Consider the following 26,884-nt stretch of genomic DNA (forward strand, 5'->3'; position numbering starts at 1 on the left):
CATAATCGCTGCAGTGTGTGCATCGCCGCAGTGTGATCAATTAAAAATGAATGCAGTTTACGACTGCAAGCCTGACGCGTTAAATTAGCGTGTTAGAGCGTGTTCGATCGCAAGATTGGAGTGCGCGGCTTACACGTGGAATCAATATGCGCTGATAACGATTAACCTCGTAACACACACGCAAACAACAAATTATACGTTCGATATCGATGGTAATTGCGATATTTATGTTGCATCGGTCAGTCGTTGCAACGGTCAATCTGACGTTGACTTTCGAAATCACACGCGAACGTAATGCGTCAACGAGGCATATTTCATATTCCGGCTACTTTTGGCATTTAGAATCTAAATTCGCGATATGTCGAGTTCCATTATAAACGGATCATATAGAATGCGATGTGACGGTATAAAACATGCGCACAACGTATTCACGGCGACATGTATATCGTTTCATTTAGTTTTTTGACGTTCGATAGATTTGGTTTATTCGTAATGAATTTATTCGCGATGAAGTGCTCAATTTCAATCGACGTATTCTCTGCCGAGCATTGCGTGCCCGCGGTATCTCTTTCAATTTTATATTTATATCTCACGCCCATAAGCTCGAATAAAGCACATAAATCAGTATCTGCTACAAATTCACGAATCTGACTCAATCGTTATCGACGATAATATTCTTGCATCGGATTAATTATCAGATTAATGGAGCGAAACGTTCATTTATATTCAGATGAAGAGTACAGACGCGCTGTGCGATGTAGAACGCAATCTGCTGCGCAAAATTAACACACACACACACACACACACACACACACAAAACCAGACACAGACGTGCCTGTACGCGCCGAGACTCTTGACATCTCTCTCACGAAGTGGATTGTGGCGATGACTTGATGATTAATGAGATTAGGTATGAAATCGACATTCATCGAGGACAAGAAGCATCGACGATCATCCCCCACTGCAATCGACGATGTGAAATCAGAAAGAGTTAGTAGCATGGGGCATGTGTGTCCGTCCGTCGATCCAAAATCGAAGCATGTTATCTGATATATGATATTACACACGCACACCCACGCACAAGTATTTACACGTTTTAAATATTTCTTTTTGTGTGCCAACGTATATGTTTATGTGTATTGTGTATACGTATACGTATATATGTATCTCCATATACGTGCGTTATTATATGATATATGTATCCAAGCCAAGCTTCTGCACGCTTTTATGATGGCTGCCTACAATGGATATCAAGTGTCCAAATCGGATGGATGTTCAACCTTTGCATGCATCTTCTCATACACAACGTATATATCTATAATTATATGTGTTAACTGTAATGATTGGGCGAAAGGAAGATAATCCACGTCCTTTTACTTGTCTACTTCATTATAATTTCTTATTCGTTTGTGAACGTACAGCTTTCGTGTTTAAAAATTGAAATTAGTTACAAGTCCCTTTTATCCTCCGGGAATAAAGTCGACTGTTTTAAATTTGAAAAGTTTTGCAAAAAGTACCGAGCGATTTAATAATAGAGAAGATACAATAGGAAAGCATCAGCTCTTTTCAATTCCTGCAATATTTCGAGATAAAAGCCCTGCGGGACTCACTACCTATTTTCAAACTACCTGTTTTTAATTAAATTCTCACATAAAACTGAGTCATATTTATTCATCCCATCGAGTGTACGTGCGAATTGATGAATACGTAATGTTCGCTAAAAGATTTTTGTACATATCTGCTGCCTATTAATCGCAAGCGCTAAAAGAATCGATTTGACGAAAGATCGAAACGATTCGTAGATTCGTGTATCGTTATGTTCGCACAGAAAAAAAACGAGTTTCTATTTCTTTTTAATAGGCTTTTTACAATAAGCTATTATCTAAGTTTTGAATCAGAAGATATTAGTCGAATGTGAGAAGTATAATCGATTATGATTGGTTAATTTCTTATAGCTTGAAACTTAAAACTTAGGTAATGACTTATTGTACACTGAGAGAAAAAAATAGTTTTGGCAACAATAAATTAACAACAATAAATTAACAATTCTAAAATTTAGTACATGCATCTAGTTTTACAAAATTATAAGAACTAAAGTAGCGTACTGAAAATATATAAAAATATAAAAACTATAAAAATATAAAAGCTAATGTACTTAAGTTTTACAGTTGTTAATTTATAGTTGCCAAAATTATTTTTTTTTCTCTCAGTGGATAAACCCTATAAGAATAAATGATTAAAATAAATTAACAATTTAAAATATGATTCTTACATTGCTTTTCTGACCGGTCATTGTCAAAATAGAATAGCTTGTCTACCGATGACACGACGTGAATGTGATTGTACCAATCACAAGTAATAAATGTAAAACCGCGTCGGGACGTAAATGCGGGCTAACATCAAGGATGTGTATAAAATATACCGCCAAATAAAAATCGGGACGTAGTAGTAAAATTTTTATCGCTTCGGAATGCGTGGTGATGAACGTATGGTCTCGGTTTCGAAACTCGTAACCACACATTTGTGGCTGATCATCCGACTATCCCGTCAACTCGAATGGTTTTATCGAATGATACGACGGACTCGCAGGATGGATTGTAATCCTGGCTGATTTGTCGGTAAGGCGGGGCTATTAAAGTCGGCCTTTTTCATACGGACTTGTTCGAATTCTCTATGGAGACACACAAATTCGAGATTCCACGCCGCGCTTTTATTATCCACTTATTTTATTCGTGATTGCACGTCGAAGAAATTTTTATTCATTGTACGCTAGAATTATTCGAACGCCACTTAGTTGTGACGCATTCGTGCGATTAAAAGTGGAATACGGGCTCACGAAGTGGAATCATGGCGATTTTTTTTTTCATCGACGCGGTGCGAACATATGTTTCAACGGATATCCGGTTCTGTTAGCTTTATTGGATTAGCCCTCGCATTCGCGTTCTTGGATACTAGCCAGCTGGCAAACTCCAGTAATGTTTTCATTCGACGGTATTGTCCCTTAGTAATTATGTATGTGTATTATCGAATTATGTACACCTCAAGATTAGGAATTTACGCTCTCGGGAATTAAATCTTTCGCACTCAGTCCGTCCCGTCGCGAGATCTAAGCATTTCAGCCTGATGAATAGTTTTCTAATTCTATTCCTCTCCCGTCTCTAGTGATCAGCGCTCAAGGATTAATCGCCAAAGATAAGAGCGGTACATCCGATCCCTACGTGACAGTCCAAGTTGGTAAAGTAAAGAAACGCACAAGGACCATGCCGCGAGAATTGAATCCAGTATGGCACGAAAAGTTCTATTTGTAAGTAATTTTGATAAGTTTCTCTGCTACGTCAGCGGAATATGTAATTCCCTCCGATTTCAATTTTGACTATGAGTTCTCCGTCCTTTTCACGAGCGATGACGTCAATTGTTACTCACACACGTTTACGTTCATGTTATATGTTTACTTATCCACATGCATGGAAAAAAAATGTAAAGTAATATGTGCTACAATTTTAATAAATTGAAAGGTTTATATAGGGATAAGCGTTTCCATTTTCGTAAAATTTACTTTTTTGTATAGATGAAAATCGTTACTGTCTATCCAAGCAGAACAAATCATGATAACGTCAAAATAACATTAAAATAAATCGGATATTGAAAAATAACTTTTAATGATCATTCTGGAGTCATTTTGGTATCATAATGACTTGTTGTTCTGCTTGGGTACAATTTGGCAAAGACACTGCAGTTTTTTTTATGATATGATGGTAACGATTACTGATTAAAAGCTGAGATTGACAAAAAATTATTTTCGAAAAATAAATCAAATTATTAAAACAGAAAATAACCATAAAAATAACGACTTACTTCCATCCCTACTTTTCAACTAAATAAGCGATCATTGTATAACCACACTATAAGATACTTTTGCATTTCGTAAAATCTATAAATTATCGTACGTCTTAATAGAATTTACTTTATCGATGGGTATTTTTTTGCCTTAGCGCTGATAAAATTTACTGCCTGGTAAAAAATACAAGTGTATAAAATATTGAGAGTTGTTCGCCCTTACAGTTTTGAGAATAGTATGATTTATTTTCTGTAAAAAGAATAAACATTTGAATAGATTTATTATAATTGTAATGTACTTTTTATATTACATCTTTGATATTTTTATTTTAGGCAACTAAAGTTTTTTATAATTTGACAAAAATAACTTGAATATGTTTTACTAGTCTTACAAGATAAAATCATTTCTTTCCATGCATTGTTGACATACATTTAATTTTAATATTATGCGCGTATATTTTTATTGAATTATTGACCGTTTAAAAGCGGTAAAAGAAATTTAATTTAGTTTCAAGACGCGCGCGCTATGTGATTTAAAGCATTACGGTGGATGTCATAAAAACCACAAACTCCTGTTCACAGTGAGTGCCACAATTCCTCCGATCGAATCAAAGTTCGAGTGTGGGACGAGGACAACGACCTGAAGTCGAAGCTAAGGCAAAAACTGACGAGAGAGAGCGATGACTTTCTTGGGCAGACCATCATCGAGGTCCGAACTCTCAGCGGCGAGATGGACGTCTGGTATAACTTGGAGAAGAGGACGGACAAGAGCGCAGTGTCGGGCGCTATTCGGCTGCATATCAGTGTCGAGATCAAGGGCGAGGAGAAGGTGGCACCTTATCACGTACAGTACACCTGTCTGCATGAAAATCTCTTCCACAGTCTGTGCGAGGAGAACGGCGGCATGGTCAGCTTGCCTCAGGCGAAGGGCGATGACGCCTGGAAGGTCTATTTCGATCCTCCTGGCGAAGAGCTCGTCGACGAATTCGCCATGCGTTACGGCATCGAAAGCATCTACCAGGCGATGACGTGAGTATCGAAGCCACGCATTCGTAATTAATCATTAATCCAAGTCGTTATCTAAAAGCTACCGATTTTGTCATTACAGATCAATTTATTCTCGTTATTAAATCAAATAGAAATTAACCTTTTGTAGACGGGCGTGCTCGTTTAAATACATCTCTTTTTATTTTTTAAATTGCTAGCTCGGTTTTATGAAACTTGAATTATGGAATAATTTTTAATAATGCTTTATTTTATTCTTCGAAATCAAAAATAAAAAATTCAAAATGGTGGATCCAATATAATAGATAAATTTTTTAAAAATTTGATTAGCATAAAACTAGCTTTTCAGAGAATTTTTTATTGCAAAATAATATTAAGTTTCTAGTTTTGCTTTATTTGAAACTCATCAATGCTACATAAACAGTTAGTACTGATTTTCAAACTAACTTTCAAACTCTGAGCCCTATACCATTAAATCCTCCTTCCCCAATGAAGGTTATTACCCTTTTGAACATTTCTACAGGCATTCAAACTCTGCGATATCAGGAATTCTTAAAATCGAATTTCACTATAATCAGATTATTTTTTAAAATTTAAATTTTAAATTTTAAAATTCTCAGGATAGAATCGCATTCAGCTACCCCGAAAACTCTTAGAAAATAAAATTTCTTTCAAGATTTTTTGCTAGAAAGCTCTCAAAGGATTGAATGAAAATTCACTCAATGAAAATCACGTATAACGTATTTGAGATTAAATTAAGACGCTATAACTCTGAGACAATAGAAAGAATTAAGATGAATGGTTTTTCGATACGATTTCGTGATTTCGTATTTTCCAGGCACTTCCACTGCCTCTCAACCAAGTACCTGTGTCCAGGCGTGCCGGCCGTTATGTCGACTCTCCTGGCGAACATAAACGCGTACTACGCCCACACGACCGCCAGTCCGGCCGTGTCGGCCAGTGATAGATTCGCCGCCAGTAACTTCGGGGTAAGTGCCGGATGTTGAAGATTGCGCCGTGGTATCTCCACCTCAAGTGTAGAAGAGTGAGGAATGGCGAATGCTGGAACCCGGCGGCGAGAGAAGCGAGAGAAATACTCGTGCAATTTCCTGTCAGCCAGCGCTATACGTTATCCCGAGCTACTTCTCATATCCTTGATGATTGCGAGTTGACTTGCACAAGGACGCACTTTTCGACCCTCTATCAATTCCGTTCTCACCAGGTCACCAGAAATAAAGGGATCAACCGACGCGAATATATACATATATATATATATATATATATATATAACGTTGGTTAAATAATTACTTTGCAAACTTTTGAAAGGGATTAAGCCAATTCTCTGCCGAGACGTTTTGAATAAAGCTTAAATCTTGGTAAATCGGTCATTTAGTGGATTAAAATGGATTTCTTCCAAGAATCAGTAACTTAACTTTTCGTCGTGTTGATTGCAAAAGACTGTAAAGTCTAACAATAAAACGAGAAATGCTTGCATTTAACCCAAAAACTTCTTAAGTCACGAATCCATGCCTGCGTTAAAAAATGACAAGGTCACACCGTGTTTATGATTGCATTTTTTATTATCCCCTTAGCATACTTTTTGAAAGATAGAAAAAAACTAGTAAAAAGACCATGTGCACGTTACTTAATTAAGATTTTAATTAAGATTCTCTTCAACCACGTTCTTTTTTAACCATCTGTAGTTTAACCGACAAGACCGAGCAAATGAATTTTCCTGCCGTGCGGAGAATATGGAAATTCTTTTCTCACACCTCCACACGAATCGATGTTCTCGCCAGTTCCCATATAACAGAGATATGTGAATCGAAATTTTGCTCGAAATTTAAATTCGTAAATCTCTTAATTCTTGGAAGAGAATTGATGTATATGAAAAAGTATGTTTCTTAAAGTTTTGAATTATGCATGATATTCCTCTTTGAAAATATTACGCCAAACTTTCTGAATAGAAAGAAATTCGGTAAGGTTAAAAATCTTCAGAAACCAAAAGAGAAAAAAATTCGATGAAAAAGTTCTATAGTAGAAATATACAGATATTATATCGACCAAAAATTCTCATAGTAACATAAAAAAAATCGACATCTATTTATCGACTTATCGAAAAAAGAAACCTTAGACAGGAAAAGAAGCTAATATTGATTACTTGCTTACTATCATTGATAAATGAAGTTAAAATAAATGATTCTCATTGTAGAAAGAAAAATTCGTCAAGCTACTGGATCAGCTGCACAACTCCCTCAGGATCGACCTATCAATGTACAGGAACAATTTTCCAGCTTCGAGCCAGGAGAAGCTGATGGATTTGAAGAGCACCGTGGACCTGCTGACAAGCATTACGTTCTTCCGCATGAAAGTTCAGGAACTGTCAAGCCCGCCACGGGCCAGTACCGTCGTGAAGGATTGTGTGAAGGCATGCCTGCGATCGACTTATCAGTTCCTTTTCGAGAACTGTTTCGAGATGTACAATCGAGAGTTCCAAGTGGATCCGATCGAAGCCGCGCGAGACATGGACGATCATGGACCGCGATTGGATTCGCTCAAATTCTGGCACAAGCTAATCTCCCTGATAGTCATGGTAAACGACGAGGACAAGAACAGCTATGCGCCCGTGTTAAATCAATTCCCTCAGGAACTCAACATCGGTCAACTGTCGTGTGCCACGACGTGGTCCTTGTTCGCGGTGGACATGAAGTACGCCCTGGAGGAACACGAGCAGCATAGATTGTGCAAATCCTCGGACTATATGAATTTGCACTTCACAGTTAAGTGGCTGCACTCCACCTACGTCAAGGACGTGCCGCCATATAAGGGCGCCGTGCCAGAATATCCGGCCTGGTTCGAACCCTTCGTCATGCAATGGCTCAATGAGAACGATGACGTCTCATTAGAATATCTCCACGGTGCCTTTAGTAGAGATAAAAAGGACGGCGTAAGTAATATTACGCTACATTTTATCCACGAATCTCGATACAGTAATGCAGCAGCGTTCTTTAATGATTCTTCAATCTTTTTTTTAGTTCCAAAAGAGCAGCGAGCATGTGCTCTTCAGTGTCTCCGTTGTCGATATTTTCACACAGTTGACGCAGTGCTTCGATGTAGTATCGAGGCTGGAATGTTCAGACCCAGAAATCTGGAAGAGATACATGAAGAGATTCGCTAAGACTATCGTTAAAGTCCTGTTGGCTTATGCGGATATAGTGAAGAAGGAATTCCCTAGCCATTTGAAGGAAGAACGAATTGTATGTGCTCGAAATCCAGCGACAATTTGCAAACATTCGAGCCAAGTTATCGATAGACTTTATTACAAATTATTTTATTCCACAGGCGTGTATTTTGATGAACAACATCCAACAACTTCGGGTTCAATTAGAAAAAATGTTCGAGTCAATGGGCGGTGATAAGCTAGAAGAGGACGCGGCGAACATATTGAAGGAGCTGCAACAACAACTGAATGGAGCTTTAGACGATTTAGCTATACAATTCGCGAACAGTTTAGAACCGCGAATAACCGTTTCCGTTAAGGAATTAGGAGACCTTCTGTTGGCTATCAAAGGCGGAGGACAGGTAACTCTATCGCAACCGGCGCAAAGAAATAACGTAACTGTAGAGGCCGACGATGTTCTGAGGCCGCTCATGGTTCTACTCGACGGTAGCCTATCTTTGTATGCTGAATCATGCGAAAAGACGGTATTGAAGAGATTATTGAAAGAACTGTGGAAGATAGTCATGAGAATTTTAGAAAAAACCGTCGTTTTACCACCTATGACGGATAAGAACGTATGTATTAAATCTTTTTGAAAAAAAGTTGAATTTTATTAAGTGACATGTGTATTATGATTTATGATTTTTGATTCTTAGATGATGTTCAAGAATCTGACGGATAACGCTAAGAATCTCGCTGCGAACGCCAAAATAGAAGATATGTCGAAGCTGTTTAAGAATCATATGGCTGGGAAACCTGATGTTAAAAATGCTCTCAGTGGAGTTATGGTAATAGAAATACATTATTCAAACCGTAAAAATTATTTGAATAAATTAAATTATCTACATTTCTGAAGGAAATTCGTTTAGTATTAAGCATTCTTATTCATTCAGGATATCTCCAAGGAAGTGGAGAAGAATCTTTCGCCGAAGCAGTGCGCAGTTCTCGAAGTTGCTTTGGACACGATTAAACAGTACTTCCACGCCGGCGGTAACGGCTTGAAGAAGACGTTCCTGGAGAAGTCACCGGAATTGCAGAGCCTCCGTTATGCTTTGAGCTTATACACGCAGACAACGGATACCCTCATCAAGACCTTTGTCACTTCGCAAGTTAATCAAGGTACGTCACTTTGAGTTTAGCACATTAAAAAATTTATAAATCGTAAAAATAATAACTATTTTTATATGTTAAAAATAAAAATAATATTATTTTTATATGTGTTTCTTGCTAAACAAAAATCGCTATAAAAGCGAGACATATGAATTACTTAATCAGTAATACACATGAATTAATTAGACACAAGCGATATATTCTAATGACACACATTACACGTTCCGTCATGCAACTATCGCGCGAAGAGTCGGTATATATCGGCGTGTGCGTATTTACACTCACATTACGACGTAATGAAAATTGTCGGGACAGTGCCGCTGAACGATGCATCAACGCTACGTCAGCGTCAGCGTTCAATGAGCAGCGAGAGAGGTGACGAAGGGGAAGGAGCCGAGGGTATGGAAAGCCTCGAGGAACCCCTTCGCCAGAGCAAGCCCTCTCTTCGTCGAGAGAGCCGACAAGGTACCACCAGAGCAGACTTTAGAAGGTCGCTGGAAGTGTCGGAGAGTCTTTTAAGTCGTAGTGAGTTAATCGTTTCGTGGAGACGTCTTTCGATGCCTTTTGTCTTCTTCACTTTTCCACAGTATAATCTCTATTAGCAATTTTAAAATAATGTCGTTTAATAAATACAAATGGCCAATCAGATGTTTTTTAAATCTTTATGTTCTTGTCAATTCGTTATATTCTTAAAGAAGAAAAATGCTCTATAAAAACGTCTCGACAACGATAGCTGTGTTAGGAAGCTGTGCTGTTATCACTGCCGCTGCTGCTATAACTGCCGCCACTCTTGCTGTTACTACTGAGAACTTTATCGACCAGCAAAATGCCTCTTTCGGCCTCATATTTTCTTCAATACAATGCTTCTGACATACACATATCAAGAAAACTTTGTTACTTAATCATTAAATCACCATACACGATCTCAAGCAGGTGATATATTCACATCTAGTGCCACGTTGTTCCTCCGAACATTTGAAGGAACAAAAACACCTAAAAAAAGGATTCACGGATTGATTAATCTATCGATCGTCTGCACCATGGACACTTTGTATCATATGCACTGAATTTTCGGAGAGTGTTACTAAAATTTTCCGAATACAAAAGAAAATGATTAATTTTTTAAAATGTGAAATCAATAAAATTTATAATTCTCGGCACACACCATGTGACTAAATCGTGAAAAACTTCACGAAGAAACTGACTTCGTCTTCTCTGATAATTACGCTGACAAGTACCTGACCTGCCTTATCAGAGCATGTAATCTGCTCTAGAAATAGAAATAAAAAATAGACTCTCTTAGCCTTAGTTTCAGATCATAGCATCTCAGATAGAATCAGACGAAGTCCGCGTAGTATCTAGATGCCATTCTAGCTTCATGACCTTCGTACTCGAGCGGAAATTTTAATTGTAAACTCTTCAAGTTCCAGATACCGCCGGTTCGGACGAGGGTTCGGTGGGTGAAGTAAGCATTCAGGTGGATCTCTTTACACATCCGGGAACGGGAGAGCAGAAAGTCACCGTCAAAGGTACGATTTCACTCTTATAGAATTTATATAATTAATCGTATAACTTTGATTATTGATAATGCTAATTAATAATTTATTCGTCGATAATTAAAAAATCTTTTATTTTTTTTAGTTGTGGCCGCGAACGATCTGAAGTGGCAATTGGCATCAGGCATGTTCAGGCCGTACGTTGAGGTGAATCTAATTGGACCGCATCTTACTGGCAAGAAGAGGAAACAATCGACGAAATCGAAGAGCAATAACTGGTCGCCGCAATTCAACGAGAGCTTTGACTTGTAAGTTTCGACGCAGAATTTAATTTATCAATAATTACTAATTTATATTTTCGTAGATACGAAGTTTCTTCAACTTTTGCCTTATCTTTGTTCTTAGTATGATCGGTAACGAGCAACAACAGCTAGATTTCTACGAGTTGCATATCTGTGTGAAGGATTATTGCTTCGCGAGGGAAGATAGGCTCGTCGGAGTCGCGGTGATGCAGCTTAAGGACATCGTCGAGGAGGGCTCGTGCGCGTGTTGGCTGTCGCTCGGCAAGCGTATACAGATGGACGAGACCGGTTGGACGATCCTGCGCATTCTCTCGCAGCGCAACAACGACGAGATCGCCAAGGAGTTCGTGAAGCTGAAGAGCGACATCAGGCAGGAGACACTGCTACCGAATCCCACTTGAGGAGATACGACATTGCATTAATAAGCCGATAGCGAAGCGACTCGAATACTTCGAGCTTGGAAAGAGCCCGAAGAGGAGAAGAAAAAAAAAGAGCAGAAAGAAAAGGAGAAAGAGAAGCAGGAGGCCGTCCAAAAGGGGTTAGCATTTGATGCCTTCGGTGCCACAAGCGAACGAAACCTTTCACGATTCCGCGAGAGAGAGTAATTTGCGCGATTCATTCCGGCGAAAACGATCGCCCCAACCCTTCCGCCTTTCTTCGCTAAGAGGCACACGACCTAGGAAGGGACAATTCTAGCAACGGGATTTGATTTACCGCGAAGCTTCTTCTCTCCATCTTTCCTCGCGCTGTGGAGTTCAGTCGAGCGTAATTCCTCTCCCTTTTTTACGAGACTCATACACACACACATATACACACACAAAGTTTCGACCTCGTCTCTGGACAGCGACGACGCACCGGGAACTATCATCTTCCACAAGATCTCGAGATAGGACGACGCGCTAGATCAACCCCGCGTTCGACTTGGCGTTCGTCCTGCGTACTATTATAATGAAAAAAGGGTGATTCCTCCCTCTTGCATTTATAAAGAACTAAAATAATCGGAGGAAGCGGAGCTCGACAACGACACTCCAGTACTACATAAGACACATCGGACTCTTTTTCGTGGATGTGTCGTAAGCGTGACGCAGAGGGAGACGAAGATACGAAGGAGAGAGTGTTCGCTAGGACTAAGACGCGAAACGTGAAAACAGTGCTGCCAGTACGCAATATATTTGGTAATATTCGTAACGTAAGATAGGACGAGAGATTAATACCGCGAAGAACTCAAGTATGGTGCTTCGCGCAGAAGGCGACAGAGACTCTCTTGATCGGACGCGCCGCCGTTCGCCGAAAGACTGACTTCGAAATGGAAGAGGACGAATAAGCGAGTCCACGTATGATGGGTCCTTGATCGTAACGCGGCCGCATATGCTAGAAACACAGAACGAAATCGATGCGTACATGGAACCGTAAAGTTTACGTGCCACGCATACATACACATTCACACATTACGTTTACACGCGCGCGATACGACCGCGTCGTTTCTAGACCGTTTGTTCGGGAGGACGAGTTTACTGTAGATACGTGAAAATCTTGTTGAGACGAAGAAGTTTTTTCTAAATATACAGTTTAAATGTAGCATTGCGTACGACCAAATAGGCACGCCCTGTGACGTCACGCAGCGGCGTGCCGTTAGTAATAAAAACAGAAAAAAGTTAGTAAGGCATTGTAATTGTAAATTACGTTCTTATTCGTAAGATTATACCAGAAATGATCGTAAGAGTCTGACTGTTGCTGATGCTGTTGCTGCTGTTGCGAATGATATCGAGATCCGCCCGAAAGCTTTGACAGTTACGCGAAAGCAACGTAACTATTCCAGACCGTTGCGAGCGGAAGATGTACACACGTTGATCCTGCGCCTCCAGGAGTCACATGTTAACAGAGGCAGGCCCGACATGCTGCAAACGCGAATCCTCGTTCTATGAATTGGCGAGCGAGCGAGTCTACAAAATTGAATTTTACACTCCTGTAATTGGTGCTATCGATACTCGGATACTCGGGTACTTTGAGTATTATCTAAGGGCCGGTTACTTTGAGATATTATCAAAATTGTGAGTTGGATAATATTCGAGCTATCCGAGTAACATCCGTAATTTTTGACAGCGCTATCTGTAATCTTGTAGCACGCGCAAGTAATTATACCGTAGCTTTTGATTCCTTTTTAGCTATCGCTATTTTTTACGGCAACGCCTATTTCCGAGTACAACACGAGGCGCACTGAATTATTATTATTAATACAACTATTGCTACCGTCTAGCTTCAACGTGTCTTGTTCATCTTGCCTCGTGTGCACAGCGGACGTTCGCCTGTCCGTAGAAACATCTATTGCGTTCTCGCTGATCTCTCTTATCAGACCAGCGGCGAAAATGGATGGAAAACGATCGGTATTCTCTTCACCACATCTATTGTACTACGATCGCACGAAGCTTCGGTCGGATCCTTCCGTGAGAGAAACTCGAAGGCACGTGACCTCGTATCCGATGAATCCAGTTAACGTCCAGCCCAGGGCTGCTGAGTCGGGCGGGGCAGGTACAACACAACTCCGGAGATTATATTCGCTATTATATTCAAAAGTTTCTACTACGTAGTACGTCTAGATTATACTTACGTATTGTGTATAGTGTCTAAAACTGCTGATGTAGCTGCGAGCGCGGGATTTTCGATCGGCAGATAGAGAAAGAGAGACGAGAGTCATCTAAAGAGTGAATGATTATTTCAGTTGCAGATGCTTACCAAATTTGGATACATCGAAGGTTATGAATGGAAGAATTCTAACAGTCTTCGAATCTACTTCTTTAAGAATCTAAGAAAATTGAAATTAAGAAAAATTAATTAACATTAATGAATCGGAAATTAATAATTTATATTCGCTAAGTTTAAATTGTTTAATTTGTTTAAATATTTTTAAAAAGAAAAATGGAAGATTATCAGCACACGATTCTTATATCTTCCGTTTGATGGAATGATATAAGATGAAAATACATTAGATTTTTTTAATTTCAATTCGGAGATCAATTATTCATTTCAGAGGTTATAAAGCATCTGCATCTGTATCTGTCGTTGATGATTTCGGAAAAATTCAAGCTGGAGGAAAGAAAAACACCCCGCGATCTCGCCACCATCTTCATTTGTAAAAGTGTAAAAGTGTCTATTTTCTCCGCTGCCTAACACTAAGTACATTACTTAATACAAAAGGGCTGGCGAATTCGGCACTCAGATCGGCCTCGTCGACGGGGACATCCAGATTACCTCGATACTCGTTCCTTCCGGTCGCAGATCCGCAATCATCGCGACCGTCGACGAGGTCGGCCGTCAATTTTTCCTCCTACTCTCCGCTTCGATTAATATCTTGTAAGCTTAATGAAAATATCTCGTGTATTCTGTGATAATTACCCTTTAAAAGAACACTGACACGTTACACTTTACACGCACAAGAAATATACAAATATACAAATACACGTACGAGGGGAGATCTGCAGACGGAATCCGCGTATGCGGAAGGTAGAAATTGTACAGAGATTGGAAATTACAGATAACAAAAAAATAGATGCGACTACAACATTACACCGATCCTAAACATAACAACAGTATTTTTCTTCTTTAAATACATTCCCATATTTCTATTCTCTATAAACGTCCGAGGAGTCTTGTGGCGATAATAACGGAAGAAAAAGAAAAAGAGGAAGAGAGAGAGAGAGAGAGAGAGAGAGAGAGAGAGAGATACATATATTACATATATACAGAGTGATTCAGACTCGTCTACATTCCTTTCATCTATTGATTCCACGACCAATTCGCAGTTAATTTTTCCTTAGCGATAGTTTTATTCAACTTTCTAATATTAAATATGTCTAAGCCTCAAGTAAAAATACTGTGAAAGTAAAATTCGCTTCGAATTGAATAAAGATTAAGGTTCCGTCATCTTTACCGCTCGTTGAAATTATTAGGCTTTTTACCATCTTACAGTTTAAAAACTTATCGCTGCCTTAACACTTTTCGTTAAGGAAAAATATTCGAAATTGATCGGAGAGTCCGTAGATGGACGATACCTGGAACACCCTGTGTACCGCATCGACAAATCATAATTTTTCATTCGCGATATTATCAGCTGCAAGGAGACATACAAATGTGAAGATACAGGACGCAAAAGTATGTAGTGCATAACGACAAAAATGTTTTTAGCTCCTAATAATTGAATCCAAATGAAAAAGAATCCATTCGACAAACTTGAGCAAAGATCTGAAAAAAATTATTAATTAGTAATTTATGCTTAAACCAGAGATAATTTTATGTTAGTCTTTCTTAAAACTTATTTTTCATAACTTTATATCATGCTCAGTCCTCTGAGTGATAATTACAATTTTAAATAAATAAGTTTTTATGTTTGATATTTTGGTCGAAATAATTTATAATCATCTTGGAAGATCAAAGACAAGTTATCAGCAAATCAAGCCGTCGTTATTTTCCGATTTTCTAGCGTAAGAAAATTGTACAAAGAATGAAATGTTTACTTCTCGTTCGCATCAAAGGGAAGTTTCCAAGTGATTGCCGCAAACTTTTGCGTCCGACGAAAATATAGAAAATTATGATCGAAAATTCAAGGCAGACTCCAGATCGCTACAAACGAACGAGATATACATTTTTCTAGCAAGGAGAAGAGAAAGATTACATAACAAGAGGGAAATTAAGGAGAGAAAATAAAAGATATACACAACTGTTGACAATACTATGCTTGAAAATCGTATTGACACATATGTAATGTACCTAACAAATATATAAAACAAAACGGGATGTTTGTGTTTCGTAAGTAAAAGCGTATTAAGAGTAAACTCGTAATAGGCGCGAGGAGGCACGATGAACTCGCGCGAAACGCGGAACGCGTAACTTTCTGCGCGTATCATCTGCGTGATTTATTAGATAATTACGACTAACGAGTGAAGAAAAGAAGCAGGCTTCGTCGTCTCACGGAAAGCGCCGTTATTGTCGAGAAAAATTTTTCAAGCGAGGAGAACGAAGCAAAAGAAAGAATTATAAAGACAGTAGGAGAAAGATTTCGATGATACGTCGCTATGCAGGTCGCGAGCATGCAAGGTGACTCAAAGTAATTGTATCCGAGTATGAAACACGCACATTCAACACAAAGAATACCTGCGTAGAATATCCCGAGTACCGAATCTTCATCGATAAACGTTTCCGTTTGTTCACTCACACCGACCGCGTTGTTCTCCAGCGAACTGGATGCACATAAATGTATATAACACCTTATACACGATACACAAAATGTATACACGCGTACACATCGACACACACACACACACACACACACACACACACACTCTCACACACACACACACACATACACACACACACACACACGTGGGATAACGCTTGTGTGACTCCATATTCACACGATCGAATTAAGCTCCGAACGCACGTGCCGTCGTTACGCTTCTCATCTCTGAAAACAGATCATTGTCATTATTACCATCATCATTGTAGCGAACCACTCTCGCTCGATGAATACCAGTATTGTCCTCATGATCGATTCGATATTCTGCCATATTGGACGGCGATTGCAAGCCTGGTGACATCAATGCATAGTGAGATGCGGTTCACGGAGGATGTCGGCTCGCATCAATCGCACCGTTCAATTAGATATATAGAGATCCATATATATATACAATATGACTTGCCTCGTTTTAAGGATATATCGTGCATCATTCATTAATATCGTGCCGCACGTAGTTAGCCAATAAAAATTAAAGACGTAAGTCTCTTCCTTGGGTTATAAAAGATTCTATTTCGTATACGTTGAAAAGTTATTGATTCTAACGATGATTCGTTAATCGTTTCGTGTTAATACTAAAGATCTAACTGTCGTATGGCCAATATCCGTATTCTGACGGTGTATTTAGCGTAAATATACGATCGTCTGAATCTCGCGTCACGTTGACGTTAAAAAGACGACCTGTATTAGATGAAATAAAATTAAAACTCGGACGATCGTATTTTCAAGCGCTAACTGTGTGTGCCGTGAGAACACGGTTTCGTGTTTATTATTTATTATACATTTATGTATTCAATGAGTTCTTGCATATATTTAGAGTAATCGAGTGTATACGGACGGAATTCGAAGTGCGGTAATAAAAGCGAGGAGACAGGGGATTTAAAATCCGATTAGTTAGATAATTACAAGGGAAACATTATAGTTAAATGATGAGAGAGACAGAGAAAAGAGAAATGATCGAAAGAGGGACCTATTAGAGTTATATCATCGTTAAATCATTGCACGCACACGCACACGCGCACACACACACACACACACACACACACACACACACATCACACACACACACACACACACATCACGTGCCATATCATCGCATTATATATCAGAGAGAGAGAAAGAGAGGGAGAGAGAGAGAGAAACAGAGTTTAAATACTGTTAATTTTAAGTCGTAGCTAAATATATGCGGTTGTATACATATGCGTAAATATATATACAGCGTGACGGAATCACGCGGGTGGAAATCCAGCACGTGTACAGCATTCATTTGACTGTGATTCGTTGCTGGTCTTTATTCGAGTAATACGACATTATATATATGATACATATATGATATATATTTGGTGTGACAAGAAGAGGCGAATGAATGAATGGAGAGATATGTACGAGATAAAAAATTATATATTATGCATCATGGAATTTGGATAACTAGCGATATTCAACTGATGAATGTTAAATATCAAAGTGAGCACTAAAAACGATTGTCTCGAGAGAATAGAAATAGTATTGCCTTTCTTATTTATTCGCCTCTTCAAATGCACGTAATGTGACAAAATACAGTTCTTGCTGCTACTCGGATATCGACCGACACTATTTACTCGCAGAAATAATTAAGATTTATTTCTCGGTTCGGTCGGAGACTTCGTGGTTTCCAATTCAGTTAGGAAGACGAGGGGAAAGATCGTTAGTGCGAAATCTTGATCATTCAATCATCATCGCCATCGTCATAATAAGCGAGTCACACTCGCGTCGACACCGCGTCTGTTCGCCGTTGCCCAACCGAAAATATCCTTTGTAATCTAATTTTTTTTTCGCATCGACAGTACACACGCACGTGTAAGATATTATCGCAAATCGATCGTGTAATCACAGAATATATTGCACATACAATTGCACATATTATATACATATTTACAAGTGTGTATATACATTATATATACATATACATATATATATATATATATATATACATATATACATATACATGGTCATGATCGCGATCCGTGTTGCTGTCTCACCCGCTCGATCGCAGTAAATCTATTTCACTTTATCTTTCCTCAAGCGATATTTAAATCTATTCTAAAACATATCTAAAACTCAGAGAAAACATACTTTTCCGCCCATTTTCACCGCAAATAATATTTATTATATTATTATACACGATGTCTCTTGTTCTCTAAGCGCGTTTCCTTTAAACTGCAAATTTTTCTCAATCAATTTTAAGTCATCTTAAAAAAAAAAGAATTGAAAATGGAGAGCTTTATGAAAATTTAAGAATTGCAACAAAAATAATATTCTTCATGTTATGTGAAATATTATATTCTTCGGTTAATTTTATTCGGGTTCTAATTTAAAACTCATACAATATTGAATATTGAAGGGGTGATGATATAAATTATGATATATTTATTGAGACAAAAATTTAAAATTAAGTAAAAAATTTTTTAAACAAAGGGCATGCAGTTCGGAGAAACTACGCTTAAGGAAAGATATCTTGTGCAAATATACACAGACTGTTTATTATTGTATCATAAATTGTCTATATCAGCATACTACATATACTAGTCATCTAAAAGGAAAGTGGGAAAGATCCCAAAGAGAAATCCCGAGACAGCCACGGAACGGTGATTTTCCGAACATCCATTATCCCATCGAAATTTTACCCTCCCCCCCCCTCTCCCCACTCCATAAAAGTTCTGATGTCCCACACGTATTTGCCTTCATGTGTTATCATGGCCCTGTTCTTTTTAACTGAACTTCTTGCGTAGTTCATGTTTCTTCCATATCGCTTCACTGAAGAAAAAAAGGAGGAAAGGAACCATGCAAGAAATTCAACTAAAAACACGCCTTGTATCTGTTACGATTAGAGTTGTCAGATTTAATACCATATTCGAGACATGTCTCTGAGGTGATGATTGAAAAATGGATTAAAGTACTTGAATTACATATATTTTTTCGGTTAATATCTCCACATAAATCATAATCCGTGTGGTTTATGTGAGGATACTAACTAAAAATTTAACTCAAATACTTTAAATAAGATTGAAAACAAGACCATTTATGTTAAATACATTACTTTAAATACAAAGCGCCACTACGGTCTGAATGTTAAGATGTTGAACTATTATATATATTCATATACATGAATTAATTTCAGAAATGATAATTGCGTGCCGATATGTTTGTCTTTCAACGCAATCAATCTGAAATATTAATAATCCCCCAAATTTCCGAAATTAATCTTAAAAAACTGTAATAAATTTATTGTGAAAAATATTACCTCGGCCAGGAGTCGAACCTGGATCTCTTGCCTTCCGTGCGACCGTCCTAAGCATTTAGATTAACATTCAGACCGTAGTGAATCAAATACTTCGTTATTTAAAATCAAGTGAAATACTTTAATTATCCATTTTTCAACCATCGCCTCAGACATGTCCCAGAAATGTCAGTATAAGATCTGATAACCCTAGTTACAATACGCTACGCCGTATTTTTTTCGTTTTCCTCTTTTATTTTGCGCAAATAATACAAGTACGCAGGTAAACGGTTTGAGCGAGAAGTAAAGCGAATGAGAATATTCACACATCCCAATCTTTTTCAGAACAATTTTGCATGAGAAAGAATTCTTCAAAAAAAAAAAGACGAAATACATCTTATTTGCCATTTTTCATGTATATTCTTGTTGCTGCGTTGCGATAAAACAAAGAAACAGAAAAGTGGAACTAAAAGTATTTCGATCTTTTTGGGATAACTGTACATAAAAAAGAAAAATATTGTTGTGAAGTATTTCAGATACATTTCGTTGACATTATGTTAGTGTATTAAAAGTGACAGACGAAGACGAGCGCTGATTTTACAAAATTGATTGCGTTGCGTTGCATCGTCGTATATACTTCCGCGTTGTAAATGTTTTTTAAAAAAAATCACATTGCCTATGGTAAAGTTGTTTGTATCGCAAGGAGGCATCGTAGCGGTTGCATTTCGCCCGAACTCTGATCTTCGAAAAAATCTCGTTGATTTTCGAGAAATGATTCTATCAACATCGTTCAATTCTCTGTAATAGCAAGTGATTGTTTATTTCTAGATTATAGCGTAATATGTAGAATAATATGTATAATGGACGTAATTTAGTTAATTATAAGTAAAGCTGTTAAATCAGGTTGGCAGAATCGGTCCGAAAATGCGAAGACGAGTTTGTGCTTATAAACATTCGGACGATCCGGTGCAGCCGCTATCGTGCTTCCAGCGATTCTGTAAAGTAACGAAATTTTATGATTGACGTCCTAAGAAAAAAGTAAACGAGTCACACGTTCGATATGACAATTCTTAATTTCACATTTCCCCACCCATGGTCCATTCGCACACTTCTCTCGTTCCTCGTTTTTGCAATCAATGTACCATATCCGAAGGGTGCTCTTAAAGTGAAATAGCGAAACGAAAAATGAAAGTGAAATTTGCAATGTATTAAGACGGTGCGTACCGTTGAGCGAAGGGTAGAAAGGATGGCTTTCTTATTGGGATAAGCTGCCTCAGGGGAAGGTAATCCAGGGACTCTAATAAACTTATTCGAAAATACTTGCCTCTGAAGTTATTCCATATTCTGTCGCCGGGGCTGTGTCCATGATCCTCCTTTATTCCATCCTTTGTAATACTTTTCATGTAAAGCGATCAGATTATATTAAATTAAATTGAAATTTACAAGCTAAAATATTTTAGAAATATTTTTAAAATACCGACTCTATTCCTACACATTTAAGATAACACATTTTTGTAAGTATTAAAATACTAAAATCGTTTCTTTATAAATGAAATCACTTTCATATTTTATGTCAATAAAACTTCTATCAACAAAAATTGAAAATTTAGTAAATATAATACATCCGACATTTCTCAAGAACACTGAAGTAAAAATATCTGTCATAATAGCATTGTGCTATTTCAAATCACAACTATTATAGAAAATTGATTTATCAAGCGCCAATAAGTGTTTTTCATTTGATGACAAGTTGATATAAGTATCGTTTTGTTTTCATTTTTCATGGAATACCAAGAAAGATACAATGTTTGTGTCAACTTGTGTCATTAAATGGGAAGCATCCAAATATATAAAAATATATTTATATATTATAACAAGGTCCTTTTATGATTTCCTTAAATTCTAATTCAAAACACAAGTAATATTATATTATAAATTACTATAACATTTATTACTACATTTTTCCCAAGGAAAAAACGCATACATATTCACTGTACAATTAAAGTTAATGAAGTACCCTTAATGAAATTCCCCTAATACCATTCATCTTTAGGCGCAGTGATAAATTTTCTGCATTCCTCTGCGAATGTAATTTCTTTCTGTAATAATAAATAATAATCATGACATCTTTGCTTACATCAAAAGTATCTAAATAAATAATAAAACGATTTCATTGTACAATAATTATTCTTCTAATGACGATCAATATTAATTTCAAACAAAATGATCCTCAAGTTAAATGGTGCTTTCCAGTAAGAAGTACAGTATAATAAAATGATCTTTTATCTTTGTTTAACATTGGCAAACAAAGATATAATAATTCACTGACTAATTTCTTTCCAATTTTACATAATTAATACTGATTCAAAATTACACGAGTATTTTATACTCAAATAATGATGCATGTCATTACTAGTTTATTTATCGGTGACAAATGTTATTGCATAACAATACAGATTTTAAAGTCCCGATTTTAATGTAAGTTAACAAGACTCAGTAAAGTACATAGTCTTGAGTTTGTGCACATTGCAGGTAAAAATTTAGTTGAATCTCATTTGTCAGAATGAAAAAGAACATGCATTTCTGGGTTATGATGTCAAACAAATGAAAAAAATCCAAGTTATTGCATAAATGGAAAGCATTGTCTCATCCGTGTCTCTTAGTGAAAAGCACTCAAAATTAAATTGACTACCGTTCGAGAAATCTAAACTTAGAAATTAAAAATCACAAAGGTTACCTTCACCAAATCTTTATTCGGTATTCTCGGATATGGACCAAATGGATCTTTCGCTCCCCACCACCAATCGGTGGCTGTATAGACGTTCAATTCTATCATCATTAATATAGCCGTGGCACCGAGAAATGTTCGGTACATTTTCGAGCAAGTATCGAAGAATCACGAGATAACTATTTAAATTATTTTGTTCAATCAGAGACGTAACGAGACTTCTTACATCAAAACAACAGTGACGCCAACATAGTTCGTTCGAAAAATTCCTAGATGGCACACAGCTGGTCAACCAATTTTATGAAATTTCAAAATTCATTATGAAAAATTGTTTTCGCTCTCCGAATCATCGATTCATTCGACCGAAAATCAATTTTGCATTTTTATGGTTTTAATATCGAAATGTCGAATTTTATCGAAATATTGGTGGCTAACTTCATGCTTTCCACTCGTAAAGTAACTAGACACACGCGTCGAATAAACTCCGCATTGTACCTGTGTAATGTCTTTTCTGCTTAATTATATTGTTATAAACACAGCATTTCAATGCGCGATGAGATAATCTAACGAATATCCGTATATCTGCGTGAGTAAGCATTTTATAGAAAGAGATCTTCTCGAACTCTTTCTTGAATTCTCGTGCGTCCGTTATGAGGAGAAAAGAATTATCAGCGAATTTGATTGGATGGATTAGATGCAATATTAAAGCCGCTACACAAATTGACGTAAAAATATGTGTTTAATATAAATGATATAAATTTCACGTCAAATCAGCAATTTAAAATTTTTTTCGCGAAACACGCGTCTCACATTTTTATCTGTAGAATATGTCAGCAAATTAAATAAAAAAAAGAAAAATGACGATGTTTTAAAGTTGCCCGACGGTTTAATGTGGAATGTCTTAAATACAAAAACCGAGCTAAATCATGAAATCTTCAATACATCTTATTGTACTATTAAGTAAAGTATGTATTTTATAATTCAACATATTTGCATTGTACTTATTACACACGGAATAGGTTTTATTTGCTTGTAAAACCCAAAATTTAAATTTTAAAATGAGATAAATATATCCTTGAGAGTTGAAGAAAAAGAAAGCGAAAGATATTGAGTACAATAGATATTTTTACACTCAGCGTCTCTTTGCTTTCTCTTTTTTCAGAATCAAATATGTACCGGTAATTATGAAAGTATTTTAAGTAAAAAAAAATAAATAAATAAATAAATTAGAATGAAATTATACATTATGTTATAGAATAATACATTATGTTTTGATTTTTTATTTAGATTACTTTTATAATTATATATGCGCATATCTATCTTGTTTTAAGTGGAAAAATTTTTGAGGACTTCAAGCGCAACGCGAACAGACTTAAGGTCTGCTTTCTGTGGCTGAACAAGTGTAAACTTTTGGAACTTAAAGTGAGACAGATATATGCTAGATATTTGTCGAAAGCGAGAAAGAGAGTTGTAGTGCAGTAGCAGAAAGCATTAAATATGCACTAGTGTACAACGGTTTTAATTGGATTTAATATGGACTAGTGCATCCAATCGAATTTGCTATAAATCCGCGCGGCGCCGACAGGTGGCGGCAACGGTACGCGGCGCGGAACGGGAAAAGCCGGCAGGTAGTCGATCGTTGGCCGTCACCGCGCGAGGACGGCGAGGTCGTCCTTGGTTTGACTGTCGGGTTATCCGGTTGCGCGCGACGCAATTGGTCGAACGGCTCTTCCACAAGCCCCGCCTACCAGGTGGCCGTTCGAAAGTGTGTAGTCGTGTTTCCTTGTGGCGAAACGACGGGCGCTGTTTCTCATCTATTCTACTGGACTTTTGGCGTTCAGTTTATAGGAGGAAGAAATCAGAGGGATGAGTCGCATCGGTCTGGTAATATGCGACGGTTGAGAAAGATCGGAGCAGGTGGGAAATCGCGAACGCACATGAGGGTGGTTCGCTGTTAAAAAAAAAAACATCCACGGGGTGCTAAAGCTGTGGTATCGTGTCCGGGGAGGGGGGGAACCTCAGCGATCGCGAGTATACTGTGTCGACAGTCGTGAGAGCGAAAGAGAAGGAGAGCAAAGAGCATACAGCAAACTGTACGGGAGAGGAGGAGGAGGAGGAGGAGGAGGAGGAGGAGGAGGCGACGACGACGACGACGACGACGACGACGACGACGACGACGACGACGACGGCGGTGGAGATGATGGTGTGAGTGTGACGAAAAGAAAAAACACGTTTTGCGAAAGAACGTCTCGTCCCGCGTCGAGAGTTCCGGCTGAAGATATCCGTCATCATCGGGTGTCGTCGTCTTGCGGTGTTACGTTCCGCGTGCCGTACGGCGCGAATATCGCGCCGCGCGAAAATTCGTGCGTTCAACGAGGGGTGGTGAGAAAAGAGACGAGAAGGAGAGAGAGAGAGAGAGAGAGAGAGAGAGAGAGAGAGAGAGAGAGAGGAAAAAAGGGAGGCTGGAATACAGAAACGCGCGCGAGTGCGATAGAGGAAGAGAGAAGAAGAGAGAAGAAGAGAGAGAAGGCGCGTTGTCGTCGTGCGCTGCTTCACGGCGTTGCCCGAGTAGCCAGACGAGCGGAGGACGTCAGCTGTGTGGTGCGCCGAGGGGACGGCAAGTCGTGCGCGCGGGTTGGAGCGAGACGGTGCGGCGCGAGCGAGCGAGACAGTGAGAAGCCGCACACGGCGAAATGGGAGACGAAGAAATGGCGCTGGTGCCAGATGTCCAGTATGGTTTGTCGTCGCACGGCAATTTCGACGAGCGCAAATCCCTGATATTTGTCAAGCTCACCGACTCGTCGCAACGTGCCATCAAGGAGTACCTCAAGATTAAGGTGAGTACGTTTTCTCCCTTGTCCGTCGGTGTTTTCTCGCACGTTTTAGGGAGGCTAGGATCGTCGCACTCGCGCGCGCGTGCGCGCGAGCTCGCCGCGTGCGTGTGCGTGCGTGTGTGTGTGTGTGTGTGTGTGCGTGCGCGCGCGGCGCGCACACATACGTGCACGTAAGTGCGTGCGTGTCACCGCGAGAAACAGTGGCGTGTATGCGCGCGCGCGCGCGCTGCGTACGTGTGTCGTAATATCGTGCCAAGGAGAGAGAATAAGAGTCTTGGCGTGAGACACCCGATCGTGTCGTGTTGCTTGCTCGCCATATTTCGTGCGAAATTTCGTCGCAACGACGTCTTCCCGTCGCCGACGCCTGAGAAGACGTCTTCGAGGGGCTCGGTTCTCCCTCCCCCCTTTCTTTGTAACTTCCCCTCTCTTTAATTATTACTCCGCTCCCTCCTCCATATGTCTCTCTCTTTCTTTCTCTCTCTCATCTCTCTGTCTCTCCTTGCAATCCGTTCTCCTCCAAGATCACGTTCGAGAGATCACTTGATTCTTTGCCGAACAGCTGCTCTCTCTTTCTCCTTTTCTTCCTCCCCTTTTTACATTCGTTACAAGAAGAATTTTCTCGAAGGCCGGTAAACTCCGAAAATTCGACACGCTTCCCTCCGTCTCGGTATGTGGTCGCCCTTTTTCTTTGCGGCTTTGTAACAGCGGCGCCGAGTTAAGCGAGCGAGTCGCGCGCGATGTCGACATGTCTGCTACTTTGACAACGACAAATTACGTAATATACGAGAGCGCGAGAACGAGCCATGCAGAATAAAAAAAAAGTCCACCCCGTGTAACAGGATTCGAACGCATTTTCGCGCGTACGGAATCTCCGACGAGATGATACGAGAATCTTTTCCAAGTCTCCCGAGTACTCGTCCGAGTAATCTTGCGCGAGGATCTTGCAAGGATCCACCACGAGAGCGTGAAAACAAATGAATCATCTCTTCGCGTAGTGTCACGTCGCAGATGGCAACATTTCTGCAAGTTAATCTTCTGGACGCGCTCATGTGCGAATTTTCGTATTATTTTTGTATCCTCCCGTAATTCTTAATGATTGTTAAATACCGTGTCGGCGATTCGGGCTGACCGAATCACCCGGGCTTAAAAAAATTGTAACACGTGGATTCTATCTCTCGTTCTTTCTCTCGCTCTTTCTCTCTCTCTCTCTTTCTCTCTCTCTCTTTCTCTCTCTCTCTCTCTCTCTCTCTTTCTTATCTTGATTATGATACCCGCTATTATGCTTTATTATGCCTCTTGATGCGATAATTTGTTAACTAGTTTGCAGGAGAGGTCTTTAAATTTTTCATTTCTCGAATATATCAACTTGCGCCTTTTAAGAGTTGAGACTCTCATATTCGTTTACTGATATATTATTTTCTTTCCTGAGTTTATTTTTAAAAAAACATACTTTTTATAGTTATAATCTCTCTATTCTTATAATGTATTTTATACAATGTTTTTGACAAGCGCTGGAGGGGACTGTATCTCGGAGCGCCCAACAAATTCCAATTCAATCAATCAATTAATCGGTTTTTTTTATTACAATAATATTTTGCTGTATGTTTTCAGTCGTTATTATTTTTTCTTTTTACTATTAAATTTGATTTCTTATTTGCAATCAAATTTGTTTTATCAATTGTTGTTTTGTTTAACGCTTGAGAGAACTTTCTAGACTATATTCTAGAGCGTTCGAATGAATGGCGATATCTGTTTCTTTTTCTTCGTCCGCCCTTTTTATTTTTACAACTTGGCGATTTTCTGACCGCG

The 26,884-nt window shown here is 38.6% G+C and overlaps 3 protein-coding genes across 3 annotated transcripts in view; 2 read left to right on the forward strand and 1 right to left on the reverse strand.

Moving 5' to 3' along the window:
- The window catches only part of LOC108690170, a 54,319-nt gene extending 42,858 nt beyond the window's left edge, over positions 1-11,461 (forward strand). The window contains exons 9-20 of the mRNA XM_018197338.1: positions 3,163-3,304; positions 4,420-4,866; positions 5,681-5,831; positions 7,055-7,789; positions 7,878-8,099; positions 8,185-8,637; positions 8,719-8,850; positions 8,956-9,181; positions 9,488-9,637; positions 10,597-10,701; positions 10,814-10,976; positions 11,074-11,461. Coding sequence (XP_018052827.1) covers positions 3,163-3,304; positions 4,420-4,866; positions 5,681-5,831; positions 7,055-7,789; positions 7,878-8,099; positions 8,185-8,637; positions 8,719-8,850; positions 8,956-9,181; positions 9,488-9,637; positions 10,597-10,701; positions 10,814-10,976; positions 11,074-11,371 — 3,224 coding nt within the window. The 3' untranslated portion in view covers positions 11,372-11,461. The remainder of the gene's footprint in view (positions 1-3,162; positions 3,305-4,419; positions 4,867-5,680; positions 5,832-7,054; positions 7,790-7,877; positions 8,100-8,184; positions 8,638-8,718; positions 8,851-8,955; positions 9,182-9,487; positions 9,638-10,596; positions 10,702-10,813; positions 10,977-11,073) is intronic.
- Positions 11,462-21,435: 9,974 nt separating this feature from the next.
- LOC108689780 lies at positions 21,436-22,482 on the reverse strand. Its single transcript, XM_018196719.1, has 2 exons — positions 22,251-22,482; positions 21,436-21,612 (listed from the first exon to the last, which is right to left on the reverse strand). Exons 1-2 carry the CDS (start codon positions 22,386-22,388, stop codon positions 21,547-21,549), a joined length of 204 nt encoding a protein of 67 aa, XP_018052208.1. The 5' UTR covers positions 22,389-22,482; the 3' UTR covers positions 21,436-21,546.
- Positions 22,483-24,412: 1,930 nt separating this feature from the next.
- Positions 24,413-26,884, forward strand: part of LOC108690369 (RNA polymerase II elongation factor Ell) — a 95,629-nt gene continuing 93,157 nt past the window's right edge. The window contains exon 1 of the mRNA XM_018197626.1: positions 24,413-25,078. Within this exon, the coding sequence (XP_018053115.1) occupies positions 24,935-25,078 (144 nt within the window). The 5' untranslated portion in view covers positions 24,413-24,934. The remainder of the gene's footprint in view (positions 25,079-26,884) is intronic.

Source organism: Atta colombica, unplaced genomic scaffold (assembly GCF_001594045.1).
Source record: "Atta colombica isolate Treedump-2 unplaced genomic scaffold, Acol1.0 scaffold105, whole genome shotgun sequence".
Lineage (NCBI taxonomy): Eukaryota > Metazoa > Arthropoda > Insecta > Hymenoptera > Formicidae > Atta > Atta colombica.